General features: G+C 37.8%; 1 protein-coding gene across 1 annotated transcript in view; it reads right to left on the reverse strand.

The window, feature by feature from the left end:
- Window positions 1-5,594: 5,594 nt before the first annotated feature.
- Window positions 5,595-22,586, reverse strand: part of LOC114647261 (kazal-type serine protease inhibitor domain-containing protein 1-like) — a 93,054-nt gene continuing 76,062 nt past the window's right edge. The window contains exons 4-5 of the mRNA XM_028795915.2: window positions 10,318-10,465; window positions 5,595-6,263 (exon numbers count right to left, since the gene is read on the reverse strand). Coding sequence (XP_028651748.2) covers window positions 6,169-6,263; window positions 10,318-10,465 — 243 coding nt within the window. The 3' untranslated portion in view covers window positions 5,595-6,168. The remainder of the gene's footprint in view (window positions 6,264-10,317; window positions 10,466-22,586) is intronic.

The following is a 22,586-nucleotide window of genomic DNA, read 5'->3' on the forward strand; positions in this document are numbered from 1 at the left end:
TACAGACCTCTTCATGTACAGTGTTGGACTTGGGAATTGTTTGGACCTTCTGCCCATTAAGCATGGAAGGGCAGCGTCCACATTTATCAGAATTATTTTTCTCTTAAATCACAGGCACGTAGTGCAAGGCTGATAGGCAGAAATTTGGACGATCACATACAAAATGTAATTTCTATACCACAGCGGTCGTGTAGCGCCTTTCACAAAGGATCTACTACAGAGAAATGATTCAAATACATTTTAGCTGCTGTTAGTACTACTTACCTGTTGTGTTATACCGCCTTTAAAATGTAGTTTCCCCGAAACCACTCCCATACTGCTCAATGTATCTTTACTTCTTAGATGTTAATGTTTTACTGTTTAATAATTTACTTTCTACATTTTATTTTTTTCCTTTGCACTCAGTGAGCAAAGCCACTGGGTAATCAGCTAGTACATATATATATATGTATAGCTAGTAAATTTATATATATGTATGTATAATATATATATATATATATATATATACTGTATATATATATATATATATATATACAGTATATATATATATATATATATATACAGTATATATAAAACTGCTCAAAAATATTAAAGGAACACTTTGAAAACATAAAATCTCAACGAAAAAAAATCATGCTGGAAATCTATACTGATATGGACTGGGTAACTGGGTAATGTGTTAGGAACGAAAGGATGTCACATTGTTTGATGGAAATGAAAATTATCAACCTACAGAAGGCTGAATTCAAAGACAATCCCGAAAATCAAAGTGAAATAAATGATGTGGCAGGCTAGTCCATTTTGCCGAAATTTCATTGCAACAACTCTAAATCGTATGCAGTAGTTTGTATGGCCCCCACGTGTTTGTATGCATGCCTGACAACGTTGGGGCATGCTCCTAATGAGACAACGGATGGTGTTAATGGGGATCTTCTCCCAGATCTGGACCAGGGCATCACTGAGCTCCTGGACAGTCTGAGGTCAAACCTGGCGGTGCTGAATGGACCAAAACATAATTTCCCAAAGGTGTTCTATTGGATTTAGGTCAGGCGAGCGTGGGGGACAGTCAATGGTATCAATTCCTTCATACTCTCATACTCTCGCCACATGAGGCCAAGCATTGTTGTGCACCAGGAGGAACCCAAGACCCACTGCACTAGCATATGGTCTGACAGTGGCTCCAAGGATTTCATCCCGATACCTAATGGCAGTCAAGGTGCCGTTGTCTAGCCTGTAGATGTCTGTGCATCCCTCAATGGATATGCCTCCCAGACCATCACTGACCCACCATCAAACCGGTCATGCTGAACAATGTTACAGGTAGCATAATGTTCTCCATGGCTTCTCCAGACCCTTTCACGTCTGTCACATGTGCTCAGGGTAAACCTGCTCTCATCTGTGAAAAGCACAAGGCGCCAGTGGTGGACCTGCCAATTCTGGTATTCTATGGCAAATGCCAATAGAGCTCCACGGTGCCAGGCAGTGAGCACAGGGCCCACTAGAGGACGTTGGGCCCTCAGACCATCCTCATGAAGTCTGTTTCTGATTGTTTGGTCAGTGACATTCACACCAGTGGCCTGCTGGAGGTCATTTTGTAGGGCTCCAGCAGTGCTCATCCTGTTCCTCCTTGCCCAAATGAGCAGATACCGGTCCTGCGGATGGTTTAAGGACCTTCTACGGCCCTGTCCAGCTCTCCTAGAGTAACTGCCTGTCTCAAAGAATCTCCTCCATGCCCTTGTGACTATGCTGGGAGACACAGCAAACCTTCTGGCAATGGTAAATATTGATGTGCCATCCTGGAGAAGTTGGACTAATGTTAGCAGTAGTGACACTGACCGTAGCCAAATGTAAAAGTAGTGAAAAAACAGTCAGAAAAGATTAGGAGAAAAGATTAGGAGGGAAAAATATCAGTGGCCTCCACCTGTTACATCATTCCTGTTTTGCGGGTCATCTCATTGTTGCCCCTCTTGTGCACCTGTTGTTAATTTCATTAACACCAAAGCAGCTGAAACTGATTAACAGCTCCCTCTTACTTAACTGACCAGATCAATAGCCCAGAAGTTTCATTGACTTGATGTTATACTCTGATTTAAAAGTGTTCCTTTAATTTTATGGGCAGTTTATATATATAATGTGTGTATATATATTTAATGTGTGTGTGTGTGTGCGTGTGTGTGTGTATAATCCAGCCACTGTAAAAAACCTCACACTGCTCCATTCCATTCAAAGTAGTGTGGTGTTGAGGTGTCACCCAATGCATAGCTGCACTCGGCCCTAATTTAGGATTTTGAGGTGGTTCGTCATGTGGTGGGTGCGGCAACAAGCTGTATCAATGCATGCTCCTACCCTCCTCCTCCTTTAGGAACAAAGAAAGTATCTATCTATCTATCTATCTATCTATCTATCTATCTATCTATCTATCTATCTATCTATCTATCTATCTATGCAAGTGTTAACTAACAGCACAATTCATCTCTACTTGGAGAGGCATAATAACTCATACGTCTTCATAATTCAGTTTACATGCATGTTGTTGCAGATCTCATATGTTCCATTTTTTGCCGTAGGATGTCCACATCTCTCAAGTTTTTTTTTTCAGTTTTACAGCTCTGTGAGGTGTTGCATAAACCATTTCACATTTTGGGTTAATGCTTCATTTTCTTGAACGTAATGTCTGGAGGTTTTAAGCCACAGTAAGTTCCACCACAGTCATTTCTTTTAATATTTTGGCTCTTGAAGCCTGTGGCTGCTGAATTCACTGCCATATCCTGTCAGCTATGTCAGTTGAGACCACTAAGAGTCATTCCATAAACCAGGACATAAGAAACTAGAATAATTTTAAAATCTCAGCATGTTGGAATACCCAATTCAATTTATAAAAACCTTTGTTGTGATTAAGGGGTTCTGGATATTTTTGTAATTTTTTAAAATTTTGTACAATTTTTATAATTATTTGTAGATTTTACACTTGTTGTTAATTTTTATGAACTTTTGTGATGTCATTTTTTGAATTGCAGGTGCTGTCATTCAGAATAATTTTCCTTGGGGAAGTTCATCATCTTCTTAGCAGTTGTGCTCCATTGCCATTACAGGACAACAGGAAGATGTTACCACTCAGGCACTATTTAAGACAGTACTTTAGACTCAGCACACAAACCTTCGGACTCAATAAAAATGTATTTCATGCCATTAGTTAGCAATAAAGTCATTTCAAGAAGGCAGGATATTGAAGTTTTATTTTGACCGTGAGTTTGGGCATACCTTCTGGAACTGATAATTACATTTGTTTGATTTTTTGTCTCATACCCTGGTGAATTAATTTTTATTTTGCCACCTTATCTTTTATTTCTACTTAGAATATGCAGAGCTACCCTTTGCACATAATCCCATTCTGGCTGGAGTCCTCACCTGAAACACAGTATCCTTGTTGTGCTTGTTCTCTTATTGGTCCTTCTTTGAGGCTTGTGTCCCGTATGATTAGATAGCCATTGTTCCGCCTCACCCTTCTTGAATATGTCTCTTGGTCAATGTTTTCTGGGGTGGTCAGTAGTGTATTTGGACATATCATGAGGAATGAAGAACACAGACTTTGAAGCATCTAGTGGTGTTATAATGCTCGATTATGGCATTTTTTTCTAAATGATGCAGAACCTGACTGTTTTGTTTCAGTCTGGACTTTTTATTTTCTGTTTGATTGTTGGTTTTGAATGACTATTTTTCATATTTTTTTATAATTTCTTTTAAAATTATTTATTATATACTATTGTTTTACTTTATCTTTAAACATTCTGCCATTCTGTGAGTGAAACCCCAAGAGGCGGAGCTGCTATGACATCACATCTGAAGGACCGCCCTCCATTTTTACATTATGAGTGTTGTAGGAATTCATTATTGTAAATATTTTTTTCCTTTGATGTTCTGCTTTTGTGGATTTTTTATTGTATTCCTTGGACTGTGGTATTTGTTTGCGTACTTGAAATCGGTTGCCTTTTCATGCATACCCTTTTTCCCTTATTTTCTCATTTTGCGCTTCCTTGATAACTTCTTATTAATTCTTTATATATAACTAGTCGTTTAGCAATACAATAACGGGCGCTAGAACAGTAGTGCATAAACATTAGTAGGAACAGTCTATATTAAATGGCAAGGGATTTTGACCTCATTCTTTTTGTTGGTCGTATTTTTCTTTCTTTCAGTCTTTCTTTTGTTGATGTTTAGTTGCTGAGCTGACCGTTCTTCGTGGGCTGCCGCCATGTATTGTGTGTCTTTAATTTTCTGTAACAGTAATACTGTCTTGTACGTCCGCTGGCTTGTACGTCTGTAATATACCTTTAATTTTCTCCTTCTGTAATACAGGCGTGCGCGTCGGTAATATGCCTTTAATCTCCACTGACAGTAATACTGGTTTGTATGTGGCTGTAATATGCGTCACTGTATTGTGTACCTTTAATTTCCTCTCGCAGTAATACTGGTTTGTATTTCCGTAAAACACCTGTAATTTTCTCTGACAGTAATATCGCGCATCACACCGTGCCCCGCGCATGCGCACTTCACCAGAAGACACACACACACGGACACCTGGACGCACACATGGATTTTAATGAAGAGGATAATTCTTGTTTTGGACTTGTCTGTTCAAGCCAGAAGTTGGATAGTTCCTCTTTCAAAGGGCATTTTTGTGCATTTTTAAACCTTAACAGTTTATTTTGAACTTCTAAAGCCGACTCCCCATTTTAATGACTGTGTAGTCCTCAGCATGCAAGTAGCAGTTAGGGGCTGCCTACCTGGGCTAAGGTCATGTGTGGGCATGTCTTTGAAAGTCCTGGCCTGCTTTTTGGGATTTTTAGTAGACCTTATACCTTTTCACAGTGTTTTTGACTCCAATTCACAAAACTTATTGGAAGAGACAGCATATAACCTGGGCAATATATTTATAAACTCTTACTATCATTACTTTTTGGGTGATGCAGCATATAGAAATGTTCTCTGTATGTTTCAATCAACAAGCTTGCATCCTTTACAATCCATATCTAAATAATAAAGTCTTGTACACTGGAAATAAGTGAGTAGTGTCTATATCAGGGCTAATTCTTGACGATTATGAATATACAAATAGAATTTTCTAAATTGGACAAATCCCAGTCCACACACTGTGTAGAGCTGGTGCCTTTTCTCAGCACGTGCTTGGTATTTCCTCCAGTTTAGCAACATATACAAGTTACAGTAATTGGGAACCCTGAATAAATCTGCCACCCTGCTCAGAATTGGCTCTTGCATTGCACCCAACACTGCCAGGAAAGGTGCCACCCCATCAGCCTGCACTGAATTATGCGGGTTTACAATTAACAAGGAATGAATGAATGTATTAGTTAATGTTTTGATTATGAATATCTGGGCTTGCTAACTGAAAAGAACTACTAGGAAACCGAATTGAACATACTCTGGTACCTACCACGACCATGTTTAGGAAGAAAAAAAAATAGAAAACAAAGGATATATTATTTTAGTTGAAACACTGGAAGGAAAAACAAAACTTTGAAGTCTATTCTTCAGCCCATGTTGGATATTCAATAAAAAGCACCAATGCTACCCCATTCATTTTGCTACCTGTTCTATGTTTTATTTGCAAATATTTGTTACACAGGAACAAGACAAAAAAAGCATCTTACCATTTCATTGAATAGGAAATTATTTTAACATAATAGCTAGCTATAATATTTTTGGACATTTAATGAAAAGTGCACCACTTTGGAAAATTTATATAAAGACCTGGTATTTCTCTTGCAAATAGGCATATGATAACAATGTATTTTCCAGTATTTGAATAATTTAAATATAATTCAAGTCAATAAGATGATAAATCACATCAAAATCATTCAGAAATGTAGAGGTAACTATACATATTTCATAAAAATAGTTGAATACTGCAAGTGCTTTCTTTTACAAGCCTTTTATCATTTATGCTACATAAAGAGGAAGCACCATGAGAAACCAATACGACAAGACAAAAGCAGCATGCTCTCTGCATATTATAAATATGTGTACATGGGATTTTCTTTTTCTTTAGACATAAATATTTCAACAAACAGTGGAAAAATATGAACCCCAGTAGAGATGAGCCTGTGTTTGATTATTTGCAACCTTTTAACACTCATCTGTCTGGAGGAGTTAATAATAGTCATCACCATCTTCACTTTCCGAGTAATCCTCTGTATAATGGGAAGAAGTCCTCAGCTGCTGCAGAGCCGTCATGTTAATCTGACCTGGAAAGACAGTTATAAGCCCACTGTTACTATTGTGAATAATAAAGATATGGCCATGATTAGGGTTACCAGACGTCCTGCATGTATTTCTTACCCAATTTTGGCATCATGATTTATATTTTTAAAGTATTTATTAGTTCATCAACGGAGCAGTATGCAAGTCATTGTAGAAGAGCACTTTGGAGCATACATCCTTCAATGTATTAAAAAATCACCAATCATATCAATTCTATTCAGATCAATCAGATATTCTCTATTTATGAAGTGAGGCATAAGAACTGGGGACTGCCTAGGTGTGATATCCAGGCATTTCGTTCTAAGATGGCTTGTTCTAGCCACATGCTTAATTCGTCAATATGACAAGGAGTTTGTACTTGTTTAACAAAGAACTTTACAGCAGATTTCTGCATAGTGCAGATTTTTCAGACCTGTTAACAACCACTCCTGCTATAGTTTCATATTGCTCCTGTTCATACCTTACAAAATTCCAACTCATTTTCTGTCCACTTCTGATGCTTTCTCAGGTTCCATTTCACTCCTTACCACATTCTCGCTTTCCCCTTTAGAAAGCACTTGAATTGGGCACATAGTCTATGTGGGTTCTTAAAATCAACAGAAGTGCGAAAACATCACATACACAGATGCGCATAAATCTGACTAACACTGTTCTTTTTTCTTTATCACAATACAATCAGAACTGATTTATTGGTATTAGATTCATGAAACAATAAATAGACAGATGAATAAATAAAGGAGGATGAGATGCCTTCTTTTTCCCAGTCTTCTGGTGTTTTGTCTTCATAGTTACTTGGACTATAATCAAATCCTCATATTTTGTCTGATCCATATACGGTGGGTATATGTTATGAAAGCATGTGTATCATAATTCATGTGAGGTGCAGGGTTTGTTAAAAAAAAACACACATGGCAGTTTTATTCAGGAGAGATGACATCTAGGTGGACAGGCCAGAGCCATATTACTGTTCAACTCCAACTTAGAAGTATTAAAGATGCCCAAAAAACAAAAGTGAACAAATAAAATAAATAAATGATTAAACACCCATGTTTTCAAATAGAGTGTAACAAGTAGTCAGCCAATTGTGTGATCAGGAGAGCTGGCGTACACAACTTAAAGTTCACTGACACTCTGAAGAGCACTAAATTGCTTTAAGGAAAGAAGATCAACTGCAGATGTGACAGAATATATAGTGAGGCTTGTTCTATTAAAACTGATCTTTCCTAAAACCAATGAGAACTACTGCTTGGTTAAAAGGCATGTAGTGGTCTTTAGTTTTACTTCAGATGTTAAGACCTCAGGGGGCTAAAAACATAACCGTATATACTCACGTATAAGTTGGGTCTTGAAACCCGAAAAAATCAAGATACAATCAGACCCCGACTTATACACCCATTCAAAAATGCGACACTTAATTATTTATTGTTTTACATCTTCTTGCCTCCTCCAATCTCACATCAATTTCTCAGACGCATCGAATTTTGTTGCAGCAGTGCAGTTAACAATTTCTTTTGCTACTTCAACGACGTTTAATTTAAAATGAGCTTCATATTTTCTTCTGATCGAACACTCCATTGTAGATAAGGGATGCTCTTACAATAAAGGCGTATGAGGATGTGAGATACAAAAAACACAAAACAGTGCAAATGTCACTTCAGAATAATTCAGTTATTACCGTGTGGTCACGTAGGCACAATAGAGAGAGAGAGAGGTTAGGAGCACATGCTGATACAGCACATTGTCGCATCCACATAGAAAAAAAAAGGCAGATTGCTCCGTGGTTACTCTCTCAGGTGGGCGTTAGCATATCATAATCTCTTGAACAAACAGCGTGAGTTTTCCGCATTTAACTTATATGCCTGACATTACAAAATACCAGATATCACACTGTAAAATCAAGTCCCGACTTATCCATGGGAGAAATTATAGGCGAATATATATGGTAATTTTAAAATAATACGTATTTGTGTTTTTCCTTTTTTGTCATTATGGAAACCTCAATGAAGAGAAAAAAAACAGCCCTATAAGTCCTTAAAACATTTACTAATTACTTGAATCTAAACTGTGATGTTTAAACTGATGAATTAGTTAATAATGTTCTACTTTATCTGAAGGCACATGCCTGGTGCTTTGTAAGTGTTATTAAGACCAAAAGATGCCTTTGTTAAGGTCTTGATACATAACAGTATATAAGTAACTGATGCATTTTTTCAACACCAAGACTAAAGTGTTACTAAAAGTTTTGTCTGTTCTTAGAGTAATGTGCTTGAACACTAATTGAAGTACACACACTTCTTAAAGACTGAATGCTGTGTTTGAAAGTGTACCACCCATACCCTCTGTAGTCCTGTTGAGAGAAAGAGAGATAGAGCTTGGTGGGGCAAATGTCCCGTCTTAACTGTCATTTTTGGGAGTAATGGCCTGTAAGATCTGAATCTGAGTGGTAGATTGCAGGAACATTCAAATGCACTGTAAATCACAAAAATGCCAAATCTCTCGACTACAAACAGATTCCATCTTTTGGCCTCGACTCTCTTCCCACTCCAATAACTTCATCTGTCTTTAATCTCGGAATCAAAATGGATTCGTTCCTGAAAATGGATGCTCAAGTCAACAGCACAGTAAAATCCTGTTTTTTCCAGCTCAGGCGTATCGCCAAACTCAAGCCTATTCTGTCTAACCATCTCCTGCAATCAGTAATCCATGCATTTATTACGTCCCGGCTTGATTACTCTAATTCCTGCCTTTATGGTATCAGCAAAGCCACTCTTTCTAGACTACAACTGGTTCAAAATGTGGCTGCAAGGCTTCTAACAGGGAGTGGCAGAGGCCAACATATTACTCCATCCATCCATCCATTTTCTAACCCGCTGAATCCGAACACAGGGTCACGGGGGTCTGCTGGAGCCAATCCCAGCCAACACAGGGCACAAGGCAGGAAACAATCCTGGTCAGGGTGCCAACTCACCGCAGGACACACACAACTCCAATTTTAAAAACCTTACATTGGCTGCCGGTTAGATTCAGAATCGATTTTAAGATACTCCTCCTAACTTATAAGGCATTAAATGGTCTAACCCCCGCCTATTGGAGTGTTTTGCTCCATCGATACAATCCCCCTCGCGCTCTTAGATCCGCAGATCAGCTCCTTCTAACCGTTCCCAAGGCACGTTTCAAAGCTCGTGGTGAAAGGGCTTTCTCCATCGGTGCACCCAGGCTCTGGAACTCCCTACCCTTAGTGGTTAGGCAAGCCACTTCAGTTGCCACATTCAAATTACGCTTAAAAACGCACTTCTTCACATTGGCTTTTAATTCTTAACTTGTTTCATTTTCTACTTGTTTTTCGCTATTTTCTCTATTTTATTGGATCCTCTGACCTGTTTTTAGTTTTTAGTTCAAATTCTCTCTTAATGTTGGCTTTAATATTTTGTTTTTAGTCCTGTTTGTTTTAACTGTACAGCGCTTTGGTCGGTTGTAATGCTGTGTTTTTAAGCGCTCAACAAATAAATATGGTATGGTATGGTATGGAAAATCAGAATATAAATCACTACAAATGCAAAAACTACTCAGTTGGCATTTGGAGGTGAATGAGTGCTCATCAGAGTCCATCAGAAAGGTACTGTAGGTGCTAAAGAGTTGCTACCTCACAGATCCAGTGTCCTGGGTTTGACTTTATCTTTGTTTGTGCAGATTTTGCACACTCTCCTTGTGGCTGTGTGTTTTTTTCTTAATAGTTTGGTTGTCAGCCCAAAGACATTTCTGTTAAATAACCTGTGTAAATGTAGTCATGATAAGCTCATGTCCACTCCACCCACTGCAAAACAATTGAATAAATGCATTGGAGAAGGTTTTATGATATAAAAATGTTCAGGAGCAGGATGCTGACAGGCCTATAGTGGAGAATATATGAATTTGTACTTGTAATGAATGGACAGATTTGTGTGTCCAAGAGATCCCTCAATATCTATACTATCCCTGGATATCTCCACTCTTCTTCACAGTGAGAATCATAAAGGGTGATTTGTTCACACGACTTACCTGTTTTGAACACAGTTAAGCTGGCAGTGGCTTCCACTTCCCCATGTCTGTTTTTGGCATAACAGTGGTATGTCCCTTCATCTGCAAGCCGAATCCCCTGGATCTGCAGCCATCCTGAGACCTCATACTTCTGGGGGCCTCCCCTGAACTGATTCATGAAAATAATATATTATTGTTAATGTTACTATTCTTTATATGACAGGTGACTTACAAAATCAATATTTATACAGTATGTATAAGTGTTTAGAAACTACTTTTCATTAGTGAAACTAATTGCTAATTTTCCTATGAGGTTGTATGACATTTCAGAAATTTTTTGAAGAACTTGCTTATAATTCAAATATACATACAGTATATTTTAACTCAACTGGCACATTTTGTCCACCAGAGTGAATACATTTTTATATATTGTCAGTCTTATCCATTTTTTTCTTCTAAAAAAACATCAAGTCAGGTTTTGAAGGTCCCCAAAGTCCTACTGTCTGCCATACTACTTAGTCACTTATTCCAAGTGTCTATGATTTTCTGTGTAAAGACAAACTTCCTAATGTTTGTGTGAAATTTACCCTTAACAATTTTCCAACTGTGTCCCCATGATCTTGATGAACTCATTTTAAAATAACAGTCTTGATTCACTGGACTAATTCCCTTCATAATTTTAAACACTTCAATCATGTCACCTTTTAAGTCTTCTTTTGCTTAAACTGAAAAGGCTTAACTCTTTTAATTTTTCTTCATAATCCATCCCATGTAGCCCTGAACTCAGCCTAGTTCTCTGCTCCTTAGGGACAAGCTGACAGAGATGGTAGTAGATTCATACCTAGTGGCATGGATCGTGGACTATCTTACAGACTGACCTCAGTATGTGCATCTCAGGAACTGCAGGTCTGACATTGTGGTCAGCAACACAGGAGCGCCACAGGGGACTGTACTTTCGCCGGTCCTGTTCAGCCTATATACATCGGACTTCCAATATAACTTGGAGTCCTGCCACGTGCAAAAGTTCGCTGATGACACTGCTATTGTGGGCTGCATCAGGAGTGGGCAGGAGGAGGAGTATAGGAACCTCATCAAGGACTTTCTTTAATGCTGCGACTCAAACCACCTACACCTGAACACCAGCAAAACCAAGGAGCTGGTGGTGGATTTTAGGAGGCCCAGGCCCCTCCTGGACCCCGTGATCATCAGAGGTGACTGTGTGCAGATGGTGCAGACCTATAAATACCTGGGAGTGCAGCTGGATGATAAGTTGGACTGGACTGCCAATACTGTTTCTCTGTGCATGAAAGGACAGAGCCGGCTATACTTCCTTAGAAGACTGGTGTCCTTCAACATCTGCAATAAGATGCTGCAGATGTTCCATTAGACGGTTGTGGTGAGCGCCCTCTTCTACGCGGTGGTGTGCTGGGGAGGCAGCATTAAGAAGAAGGACGCCTCACGCCTGGACAAACTGGTGAGGAAAGCAGGCTCTATTGTAGGCATGGAGCTGGACAGTTTGACATCTGTGGCAGAGCAACAGGCGCTGAGCAGGCTCCTATCAATTATGGAGAATCCACTGCATCCACTAAACAGTGTCATCTCCAGACAGACTGAGGAGTTTGTTCCTCCCCCAAACTATGTGACTCTTCAATTCTACCCGGGGGGGTAAATGTTAACATTATTCAAAGTTATTGTCTGTTTTACCTGCATTTTTATTACTCTTTAATTTAATATTGTTTTTTGTATCAGTATGCTGCCGCTGGAGTATGTGAATTTCCCTTTGGGATTAATAAAGTATCTATCTATCTAGTCGCTTGTCTCTAGACCTTTTCTAGTGTTGCTATGTCCCTTTTGTAGCCTGGAGACCAAAACTGCACCTATTACTCCAGATGATGCCTCACCGGTGCATTGTAAATCTTGAGCAGAACCTCCCTGGACTTGTACTCTACACATTAGGGCAGTGTTTCCCAACCTCGGTCCAGGGGGCATACTGTGACTGCAGGTTTTTGTTCCAACCAGATTCCTAATCAGTGACAACACCTGATAGCACTGATCTCATTTAATTAGCTGGTATTATTTTTCTTTTATTCTACATTCAGAGAAGCACAGCAGCATGATCTTTACATTTATAAGACATATAAGAAATGTTTCTGCTTTTGCTATAGATTTAAATACTTAACTCTCTTTTGTTGATTTCATTCTGTTTTGCCCTTTCTCTTTGCAGTTTTTCCCCTTCATTGTATCTTATTAATGACAATTAAAAATGAAAAAAGCAGACATGCTGGCAAACACTGAATAATGAAAGGCTGAAACTACTTTAGCATCAGACCCACTAATTAGTAAATAATGGATTAATTAAACAATTAGAACACCTAGAAAAGTAGAATGAAAATCAAAATGAAAATATTGTTAAAAAGAAAAAAATACATTATTCCCATATAACTGCTCAGTACATTTTAATATATATATATATATATATATATATATATATATATATATATATATATATATATATATATATATATATAAATATATTAAATTTTTACCAGACTTAGTTTTCTAATTTCTATATTTGTCCCAGAACACAGAACTTGGGAAATAGCACACCACTTTATTAGCCCAGGAGTCAAATTAAAAACAGAAGCTGGTTGGAACAAAAACCTGCAGCCACAGTGTGCTCCTAGGACCAAGGTTGGGAAACACTGCATTAGGGCACTATATAACCTAACATTCCGTTAGCCTTCTTATTATTTGAAAATTGTTATATTTTTGGGGGTCTTCCTCCCCTCACCTGTAATAAAATATTACTGTCAGCAGCAAATCAGTTGCTGTAGTAGTAGTAGTAGTAGTAGTAGTAGTAGTAGTAGTAGAACAAAAAGAACAGTTAGCACTGTCATGTGTAAAGAATACTGTGAAGTTCTGACATGCATGCCCAATCAGTCATGCAACACATTGCCACTCTCCAACACCATGATAGACAAGAATGAATTAGAATATCTTCACTGTAAAGCTACAAGTAACACTTGACAGGGTGGTATCCCACACTAATCCTCACCCCCATCTAATTTAGAGCCAGCAGTGCATTGAGTAGCCTAACATTCACATCTTCAGAAAGTAGCAGTCTCATAGTAACCACTGTAACTCACATACACCTAAAGAACAGTGACTGGGACAACGGCCTAAGCCAATAACAGGCCTTCAGTTAAAACACATGTGTTGGCCACTTATTAATGTTAAGACATCATCATTATAGACTCCAGTATCTCACAATTTATAGATCGTCCTGGACAGTGGGAGCCACTTTCAAAAATGTGATTTTTTTATGGACAAATTTGACCGAAAACACCACTGTAGCATGTACAGTCAGGCCACTGACTCTGACGTAAAACACTCTGAAAAATGTAACACAAATGATGTGTATTTTTAATGTGGAATCAGTCTTCTGAATGATGAATCGATTGCAACTAGTGCAGAATGCAGCTGCTAGAATCTTAACTAGGAAAAGAAAATCCGAGTACATCTCTCCAGTTTTGATGTCACTACATTGGTTACCTGTGTCATTTAGAATTGACTTTAAAATACTGCTTATGGTTTACATGGCCTTAAATAATCTCACTCCATCCTATATTTCAGAATGTCTTTCACCTTACTCTCCAAATCGTAACCTTAGATCTTCAAATGAGGGTCTGCTATTAATTCCAAGAGCTAAACTCAAAAGAAGTGGTGAGGCGGCCTTCTGTTGTTATGCACCTAAAATCTGGAATAGCTTACTGATAGAAATTTGCCAGGCTAATACAGTGGAGCACTTTAAAAAAACTGCTAAAACTCATTATTTTAACATGGCTTTCTCATAGCTTCATTTTAGCTTAATCCTGATACTCTGTATATGCATCTAATTATCATTATCTTTCATGGTGGCTCCAAAATACGTACTAACCCCTACTTTCTCTGCTGTTCTTTTTCTGGTTTTCTGTGGTGGCGATCTACGTTACCACCACCCAATCAAAGCACCGTGATATCCCTACATTGATGGATTAAAGGCCAGAGGTCCACATGACCATCATCATCAAGATCTTCCATGTGAAGCCTGAATACCATGAGGACTGATTGAGGTCATTTTTTTTTAGGTAGAATGCCTAGAGGGGACTGGGTGGTCTCGTGACCTCGGAACCCCTGCAGATTTTTTTTTCTCTCCAGCCATCTGGAGTTTTTTTTTTTTTGTTGTTTTGTTTTTTCTGTCTTCCCTGGCCATCAGACCTTACTTTTATTATATTTTAATTAATTTTGCCTAAATTTATTTTTTATATATATTTTGTCTTTTTGCACTTTCTTCATCCTGTAAAGCACTTTGAGCTAGATCATTTGTATGAAAATGTGCTATATAAATAAATTAGGGTTAGGATTAGGGTTAAAGATAGGCTGTATTTCGTTGTTGGCAAAAAATAAAATGAAAAATCTCTTTCAGTACAAATTCTTAAAATGGCGATATTTCTGACTTACAAGCTAAATCAGAAGAAAACGAAAATGATTGATAGATGGGTTATTGCTATTCCCTTTATCCATTTATCATTTAATATTTTTGGCTCTGAACATATTTACTTTTTCCTGCTTTTATCAAGTTACCTAGAATATTTCAGCCCAGGTTTCAATCAAAACATTGAAAAGAATTTTGTGAAAATAAATTGACAGAGAAATTCAAAAAGCAGAAAGTGAAAGCAGAGAGCTGCAGGCTTTTAAAAAACAGTGTAAAAGAAATGTGAGACATCTGAAACTCATTATCATCATCGTGGTCACAAACGGGCAGCACAGGCAGCACTTTAATCGGATGCAGAGACTTGAGTCTATATTTTCATACTCATGTCTGATCCTCTTTTTCTATTCTAAGCCCTATATAATTGGGTTGCCCTGGAGATCAGCAGGGTGGAGTAAGCGTGCTGAGGCTCAACTGACTACTTCCTCAACCGAAAAAATAAGAAAACAGCAAATGGACAAAAATAATCTGTTTACTGAATTTTGTAAATCCCTCCTTCTCTCCAGTTCTTATTTAATTTAATTCTTAAAATAGTATATTTAAACAATTCCTGAACAAATAACAACTCTAGAGACTGAGTTTGAAGATGAAATGTGCATTAATATAATTTGTATGAAATTATTGTACATTTGTCATCTCATCTCGTTTTCCTTACCAGTTTTACTGTATATAAAGCATAAAGTTTGTGACCACGTTATTAAGTTCTCCAACTTTATAATGAGTTGGTCTCTCATTTTTTTCAGGAAAGCTAAAACTGGTCAAGACTTGGGCTCAATAAATTTGTTGAAAATAAGGCAAAGGGAAACTGGCTACCTATCAGCTCCAATCAATACAACAGTCATTGTAAATTAGTTGGTGATAGATCTCAATTACCAACAGTCCATTCCACTTTCTGTCACTGATGAACAATTGGACTAATGACTGAGGAAGGGCACAGCGTTGCCATGAATTAACAATCATGTTTCTTGAAAAATTCCAAGACTTTCATAGCTTTCTGGCATTTGATCATTATCCTGCCAAACAAGTGCATTCACAGAGAGATGGGTGAATTGTTAGCAAGGTTATTATAGATTTGTCTTTTTATATTAGTTTTTATTTCTATATTTTTTCTGAACTTACTTGCAAATTCAGTTTAGTTTTAGTTTTTCTCATGTATTTTTAGTTTTAATTTAGTTTTTATTTCACAAAGACATATCTATTTTATTTTCATATCTTATTAGTTTTAGTGTTAGTTATTATGACATGGAGCTACTATGGAGATTAGTATTGTGCCACTATCAGACAGAACTGTACACTTAACAGACCTGGATATAATATGAGTTTAATATTAGTGAAAGCTTACTAAAATACATGGTTTACTATTTTGTTTTGTTTTTATCTAATAAAAACAAACATAGTCAACTCCAAATACTGAATATGAAATTTTTTATAATTTAAAAAATATTTTCTGTCATTTGTGCTGAACAAATGTGCACTAACTGTTGCCACTTTTTATATTTTCCTTTTTTTGCCCACTATGGGCCAATTTGTAATGAAATTTAGGTGGATTTTAAGAGTTGAGGGTTTTTTACTGTAAATGTCTGCAGCACACAAAATATCCTGCTCCAAGACAATGTGCTTATAATGAATGCCTTCAATACTGCATTCAAAAATCTCCCATACTGGGCTTTGTTATTTTCTACCAGCTATATTGATCTCTGAATCCATCTCAGGCACATAAAATTTATAGACAGAATGTTGCCACCTGAAGACCTGAAAAAATATAAAAAATCAGAAAACAGATTCTACTGTGCTCTGACAGGTGTGATTATGAAAATCATGGTGGCTTAGGAAGAACAGGACTTTTAGGCTTGAATCAGTATGCACACCCCACGCAGCTATATTGAGGGAAATAAAGAAAAACAAGCATGTAGAGTGAAAGTTGGGGGCAGTGAGACTTGAATAGCTAATGCATAAGAAGAGTGAACCCTTAATGAGCAGAGTAAGAGCAGGTAATAGGAGAATGGACGGGTGAAAAATGACAGAGACAGCATCTGAGATTAGGAACAATATATACATTATCTAAACCTGTTTATCCAGAGTAGGACTGAAGGAAACCTGGAGCCTACCCAAGCAAGTTTGAATGCAAGGCAGGAAAAATCTCTGGCATGCAATATGTATGATATGGCTGATGTTAAGAACAAAAAGAATATGATATTTCAACTATCTATTTTGAGAGAGAGAGAAATTTTTAAAAAATGGGGACAAATTTTTTAAAACATAATTCTGTTACTGGATTATTTTCACAATATCAGGTACTTTGAGCTTTGAACATAAACTAAAAAATAAATATAGAATGAATACAAAACACATTAGTATGTTTAGTTTTTCACCAGTTGGCAGACTGTCTTCACCTACCTACTTATAGTTCAGTAGAGACATTGCCAACTCAGAATTTTACAAAGTTTGTATCGCTTTGTTGTTAAATGACTTTTTTAAACCAAAAGTGATTGGTCAGTAACAATATGCTGATCTTGTATGATGACCTAAATCAGTCTCTCAATCAGTGTCGTTTTTTTTTTTCAAAAAGGATTTCTCCTGTGCAAAGTGGCAGGTGAATTACTGTCAACAAAATGTAAGCACCTGGGAAATAAACTGAAATGTTACTCACTCGTGATTTTTCTGTCCATACGGTAAAGGTTTTGTTGACCAGCACATTCCTATTTCAGGAGTTTGAATTACATCTTAATATACAAGGTCAGCAACACAGGAGCACCACAGGGGACTGTACTTTCTCCGGTCCTGTTCAGCCTATATACATTGGACTTCCAATACAACTCGGAGTCCTGCCACGTGCAAAAGTTCGCTGATGACACTGCTATCGTGGGCTGCATCAGGAGTGGGCAGGAGGAGGAGTATAGGAACCTCATCAAGGACTTTGTTAAATGGTGCGACTCAAACCACCTACACCTGAACACCAGCAAAACCAAGGAGCTGGTGGTGGATTTTAGGAGGCCCAGGCCCGTCCTGGACTCCATGATAATCAGAGGTGACTGTGTGCAGAGGGTACAGACCTATAAATACCTGGGAGTGCAGCTGGATGATAAATTGGACTGGACTGCCAATACTGATTCTCTGTGTAAGAGAGGACAGAGCCGGCTATACTTCCTTAGAAGACTGGCATCCTTCAACATCTGCAATAAGATGCTGCAGATGTTCTATCAGATGGTTGTGGCGAGCACCCTCTTCTACACGGTGGTGTGCTGGGGAGGCAGCATTAAGAAGAAAGACGCCTCACGCCTGGACAAACTGGTGAGAAAAGCAGGCTCTATTGTAGGCATGGAGCTGGACAGTTTGACATCCGTGGCAGAGCGACGGGTGCTGAGCAGGCTCCTATCAATTATGGAGAATCCACTGCATCCACTTAACAGTGTCATCTCCAGACAGAGGAGCAGCTTCAGCAACAGACTGCTGTCACTGTCCTGCTCCACTGACAGACTGAGGAGATCGTTCCTCCCCCAAACTATGCGACTCTTCAATTTCACCCGGGGGGTGGTAAAAGTTAACATTATTCAAAGTTATTGTCTGTTTTTTCCTGCATTTTTATTGCTCTTTAACTTAATATTGTTTTTTGTATCAGTATGCTGCTGCTGGAGTATTGGAATTTCCCCTTGGGATTAATAAAGTATCTATCTATCTATCTATCTATCTATCTATCTATCTATCCTATCTATCTATCTATCTATCTATCTATCTATCTATCTATCTATCTATCTATCTATCTATCTATCTATCTATCTATCTATCTATCTATCTATCTATCTATCTATCTATCTATCTAAGAAGCGCAAAGAAAGGCGGTACAGTAAATCGCTTTCAATTTCACATGTTTTATGCGCCCACATACAGCATGCTCTTTCACCGCAAATTTTATGTGAACACCTGATCTCCATCACCAGCCACCGTTTACTAGATGAATATATGCGGGCAGCTCATGGTGGATTACTTTCTGTTATAGAGTTAAAAATTACAAGGGTTAAAGACTAATGGCAAGAATATTCATTCAAAACAAAAAGTAAAATTATTATTTTATTTCAGTTAGTTTTTCCAGGTACTTTAATAGTTTCATTTAGTTTTATTTTTTCATTTTGGTTTTGTTAATTATTTTATTTCAGTTTATGAAAAAAAAATTTTAATAATTGTTTCAGTTTTGATTTTAGTTTTCGTTAACTATAATAACCGTGATTGTTAGCATGTTAAAATATTTAATGCATTTAAAATATTCATCTGCATGTACCATACTGCTCAATTCTCTTCTCTTTTTGCTCTACCCAGCAAAAGATATAGTCCCTCCAGTTTACCCTGGATCTGCACCTGGGTCTTCACTGGCCTCTCACGATCTGAGGAAGCAGTGGTTTTGTTCCATGGTTCATTTAAACTTCTGTGCTCATCATTCAGCAGCTCCTGCACAGGAATCTTACTTCAGCTACTTGGATTCACAGTCTCATCCTTTTGTTTATTTCTCAAATCTCACAATCATAGGGGAGGATGAAAATTTAGACTCACTAGTAAATCGAAAGTTACAGCCAAGGAATTAGCACCAGAGTGTAGTACTACATCTGTAAGATTGTTACAACTAGCTTAATTTGTTGCTCAATATCACAATCACTTGTCAACAAGACCCCAAGGCATTTGAACTTCTCCACTTGAAGGGAACACGTTATTATTTTCTGGGTGAGAACCATGACCTCAGATTTGGAGATGTTAATTCTCATTTCAACTAGACCAAATTTGCCTGTAAGCCATTCTAGTGCACAATACATATCACATGACGATGAAGATAAGAGAACAACATCATCTGCAAACTAAAGAGATGTAACTCTTAAAATCTTAAAATGGTAGGCAGTCACTGGTGAATACCTCTCCCCTGGAGTCAGAGGTACAGTCCAGTATCCCTGCTGGATTATTCTCTCTCTGGCCTCTTCCTGTGTACTAATTTATCATCTGTAACTCTTCTAGGATTAGTTAGTGAAGGATTAATGAGCAAAACCAGCCTTTCTATCATGCCAAAGTCACATACTTAAAAAAGTCTAGTGATAAAAGAATACTGAGTGTGTCCACTGTTCTGCAGTTGGGGCAAAATCTCAAAGTCTACTAGCTCGTTTGTTCTTTACTGTAGTCTACCACAGAAGCACTCGCCAAGAAGGAAGACATTGATAACAGGATCAAACCATCTGCCCCTTCCTCTCATCTTTTGAGCAGGGCAACTAGCACTCCAGCCTACCATACTAGGAATGCTGTTGCTGCTTTTTACACCACACTACCGATGCATGCTAATAAAAGCATCCCAGCAATAGCCAACCCCACAAACTTACATTTATAACAAGTCTGAGATAGCTGATATTAACGGTGTGTTCACAAGGATCAGGACTTTTTCAAAGTGTACATAAACATAGTGTTTGGTATTGACATTTCAGGATTATGCAATGTACTACACTCTAATGGTTCTTTAATGGCCCTTTACTGGTTTGTGTGTTTCCTCATAGAATCATTGCTTGATAAAGAATCATTTCATTCTGTAAAAGGTTCTTAGCATTTGAAATTGGTTCCTTAGGCCTTGAAAAGGCTCCTAATATGTGTTCAAAGCATACATCTTTAACACCTACTAGGCTGTTTTAGAGAATACAGAAGACCAAAATTTTGCCTGTGTTATTGTTTGCAGCACGAGTCAGGAATCAATTGGTATTTCACAAACCTTTTATCATCTATTCAATGTTATTTATGGAATCTGTTACAGATGCAAATAAAAGTTTTTTATGTGGAAGGTTATGTGGATGGACCCAGAGTTTTTCTCCTTATTGTATCACTCTGCAGAACTACTTTGTCACCTTTTTTTTTAAGAGTGTACTGCCCTGTCCAGGGCTGTTTACCACCTACACTCTGGCCCCTTACGACTCTGAATTGATTTAGGTGGGTTTGAAATATATTATAATTTTGTTACTGCACTGACAAGTTAAATCAGCCTGGGGATGAGTCACTATTAGTAAGACCTGGCATGCCATCATGCAAATAACCAACTTCAGTGCCAGCTGTAGATAAGCTTATAGAAACAGTACATCTGCCAAAGTTGCATATAAATTTCAACTAATGCAGCAGCAGCAAATCATCCTTATAAGGACAACAAACTACCTAAAATAGCGAAAATCTGTTGCATCTCAGTGCTACTAAGCTCCAGTCATGGTACTACATTGGTGTTAGAAGTTTAATGAGAAGAGTACCTATATGCTGACTTAGCAAAAAAATCGAATTGCTGGCCTCTTCAGATGAAATACTGGAGAGATCTGATATCAGTAATGCAGGTTATAGAATCAGTACTGGAAGCAGGACAGCAGAGAGATTCCACCTTCTAAAATTCCATTACCAATTCTCTGCCAATGTCCATTGGCCTAGGGCCAGAGCCACTGGTGCAGATTTTAGACTCATGCAGCTGAGGAAAAGTGTAGCAGACTGAGTTGCCACTGACTTCAGGTGAGCAGTGTGAGGTGAGGCCTGGGAAGAAACTAACATGCAAAGGATGAGGCAGATCTTGGAGGTGTTACCAAACAGCAATAGACAGAGAGTATCAAAGCTATAATCTGCGACCTGAAACTCTGTTCTCAGATTTCCGCATCAGTTCTATGAAGGATTACAACAGAAAGACTGATACAACTTCAGCTCTATACAAGGAAATTTGCATGTCCACATATAAAGGACAGATGACCCCACAGAAGTGCAGCATTTAACAACACTGATGCATCACCTGCCAGTACATTATTCTAAATCTCTGCTGTGTCACCTGAAAACAAAGTGCTCCTGACACCTTCTGATGCATCACTGTTAATGACTTACTTATTCAGAGAAAACAGAGGCCCTGGCATTTCAAAGTGTTTGTGCACCTTTGGAAGTTATCACTGGGGACAGTGACTTCAAAGGTGCTAAGAAGTCACATCAATCTGGAGGTGAGTCACCATCAGTATGAGTTTGCATTCCATCACGTAAATGAACAGCTTCAGTGTCAACTGCCTCTATACAAAAAACAATAGTGAATGAATTCTAACTAAGGACAGTGAGCTACGTAAAAGGGTGAGAGTCTACCTATATTCAGTGTTGGTGAGTGCCCGATACAGCATTATAATATAAAATAATATAATATAATATAATATAATATAATATAATATAATATAATATAATATAATATAATATAATATAATATAATATAATCAAACATATTAGGACTCCTTCACTTTCTACACAATCTACTTTGTTGCAGATTTAATTTTAAATGCATACATTTGCCAGTTTTGCCTATCAATCTACTCTCAATTATCCATAATTACAAAGTGAAAGCAGAAATGTTTACAAATGTACGAAAATTCATATAAGTATTCAGACTATTTGCTGTGACACTTCAAATTATGGTCTGGTGCACCCTGTTTGCTTTGGTTTTCCTTGAGGTGTACCTAGAACTTGAATTGAAAATCACACTCCTGTGGATATAAGGTTCCGCAGTTCACACTGCATATCAGGACCAAAAACAAGCAATAAAGTCCAGGGAACTCGCTGTAGATCTCTGTGATAAAATAGTGGTAAGGCAAAGATGAGGGCAATGATATAAAAGTATTTCTAAAGCTTTCACAAGTAGACTGCAGAGCCTCCTGTGTTTGATCAACACGGGCATGCTCATAAAGTATATGTGTAATGCTACGAAAAGTGCAAGCTGACACTTCAGTACGTGAGCAAT

This window comes from Erpetoichthys calabaricus, chromosome 2, assembly GCF_900747795.2.
Source record: "Erpetoichthys calabaricus chromosome 2, fErpCal1.3, whole genome shotgun sequence".
NCBI classification, from domain to species: domain Eukaryota; kingdom Metazoa; phylum Chordata; class Cladistia; order Polypteriformes; family Polypteridae; genus Erpetoichthys; species Erpetoichthys calabaricus.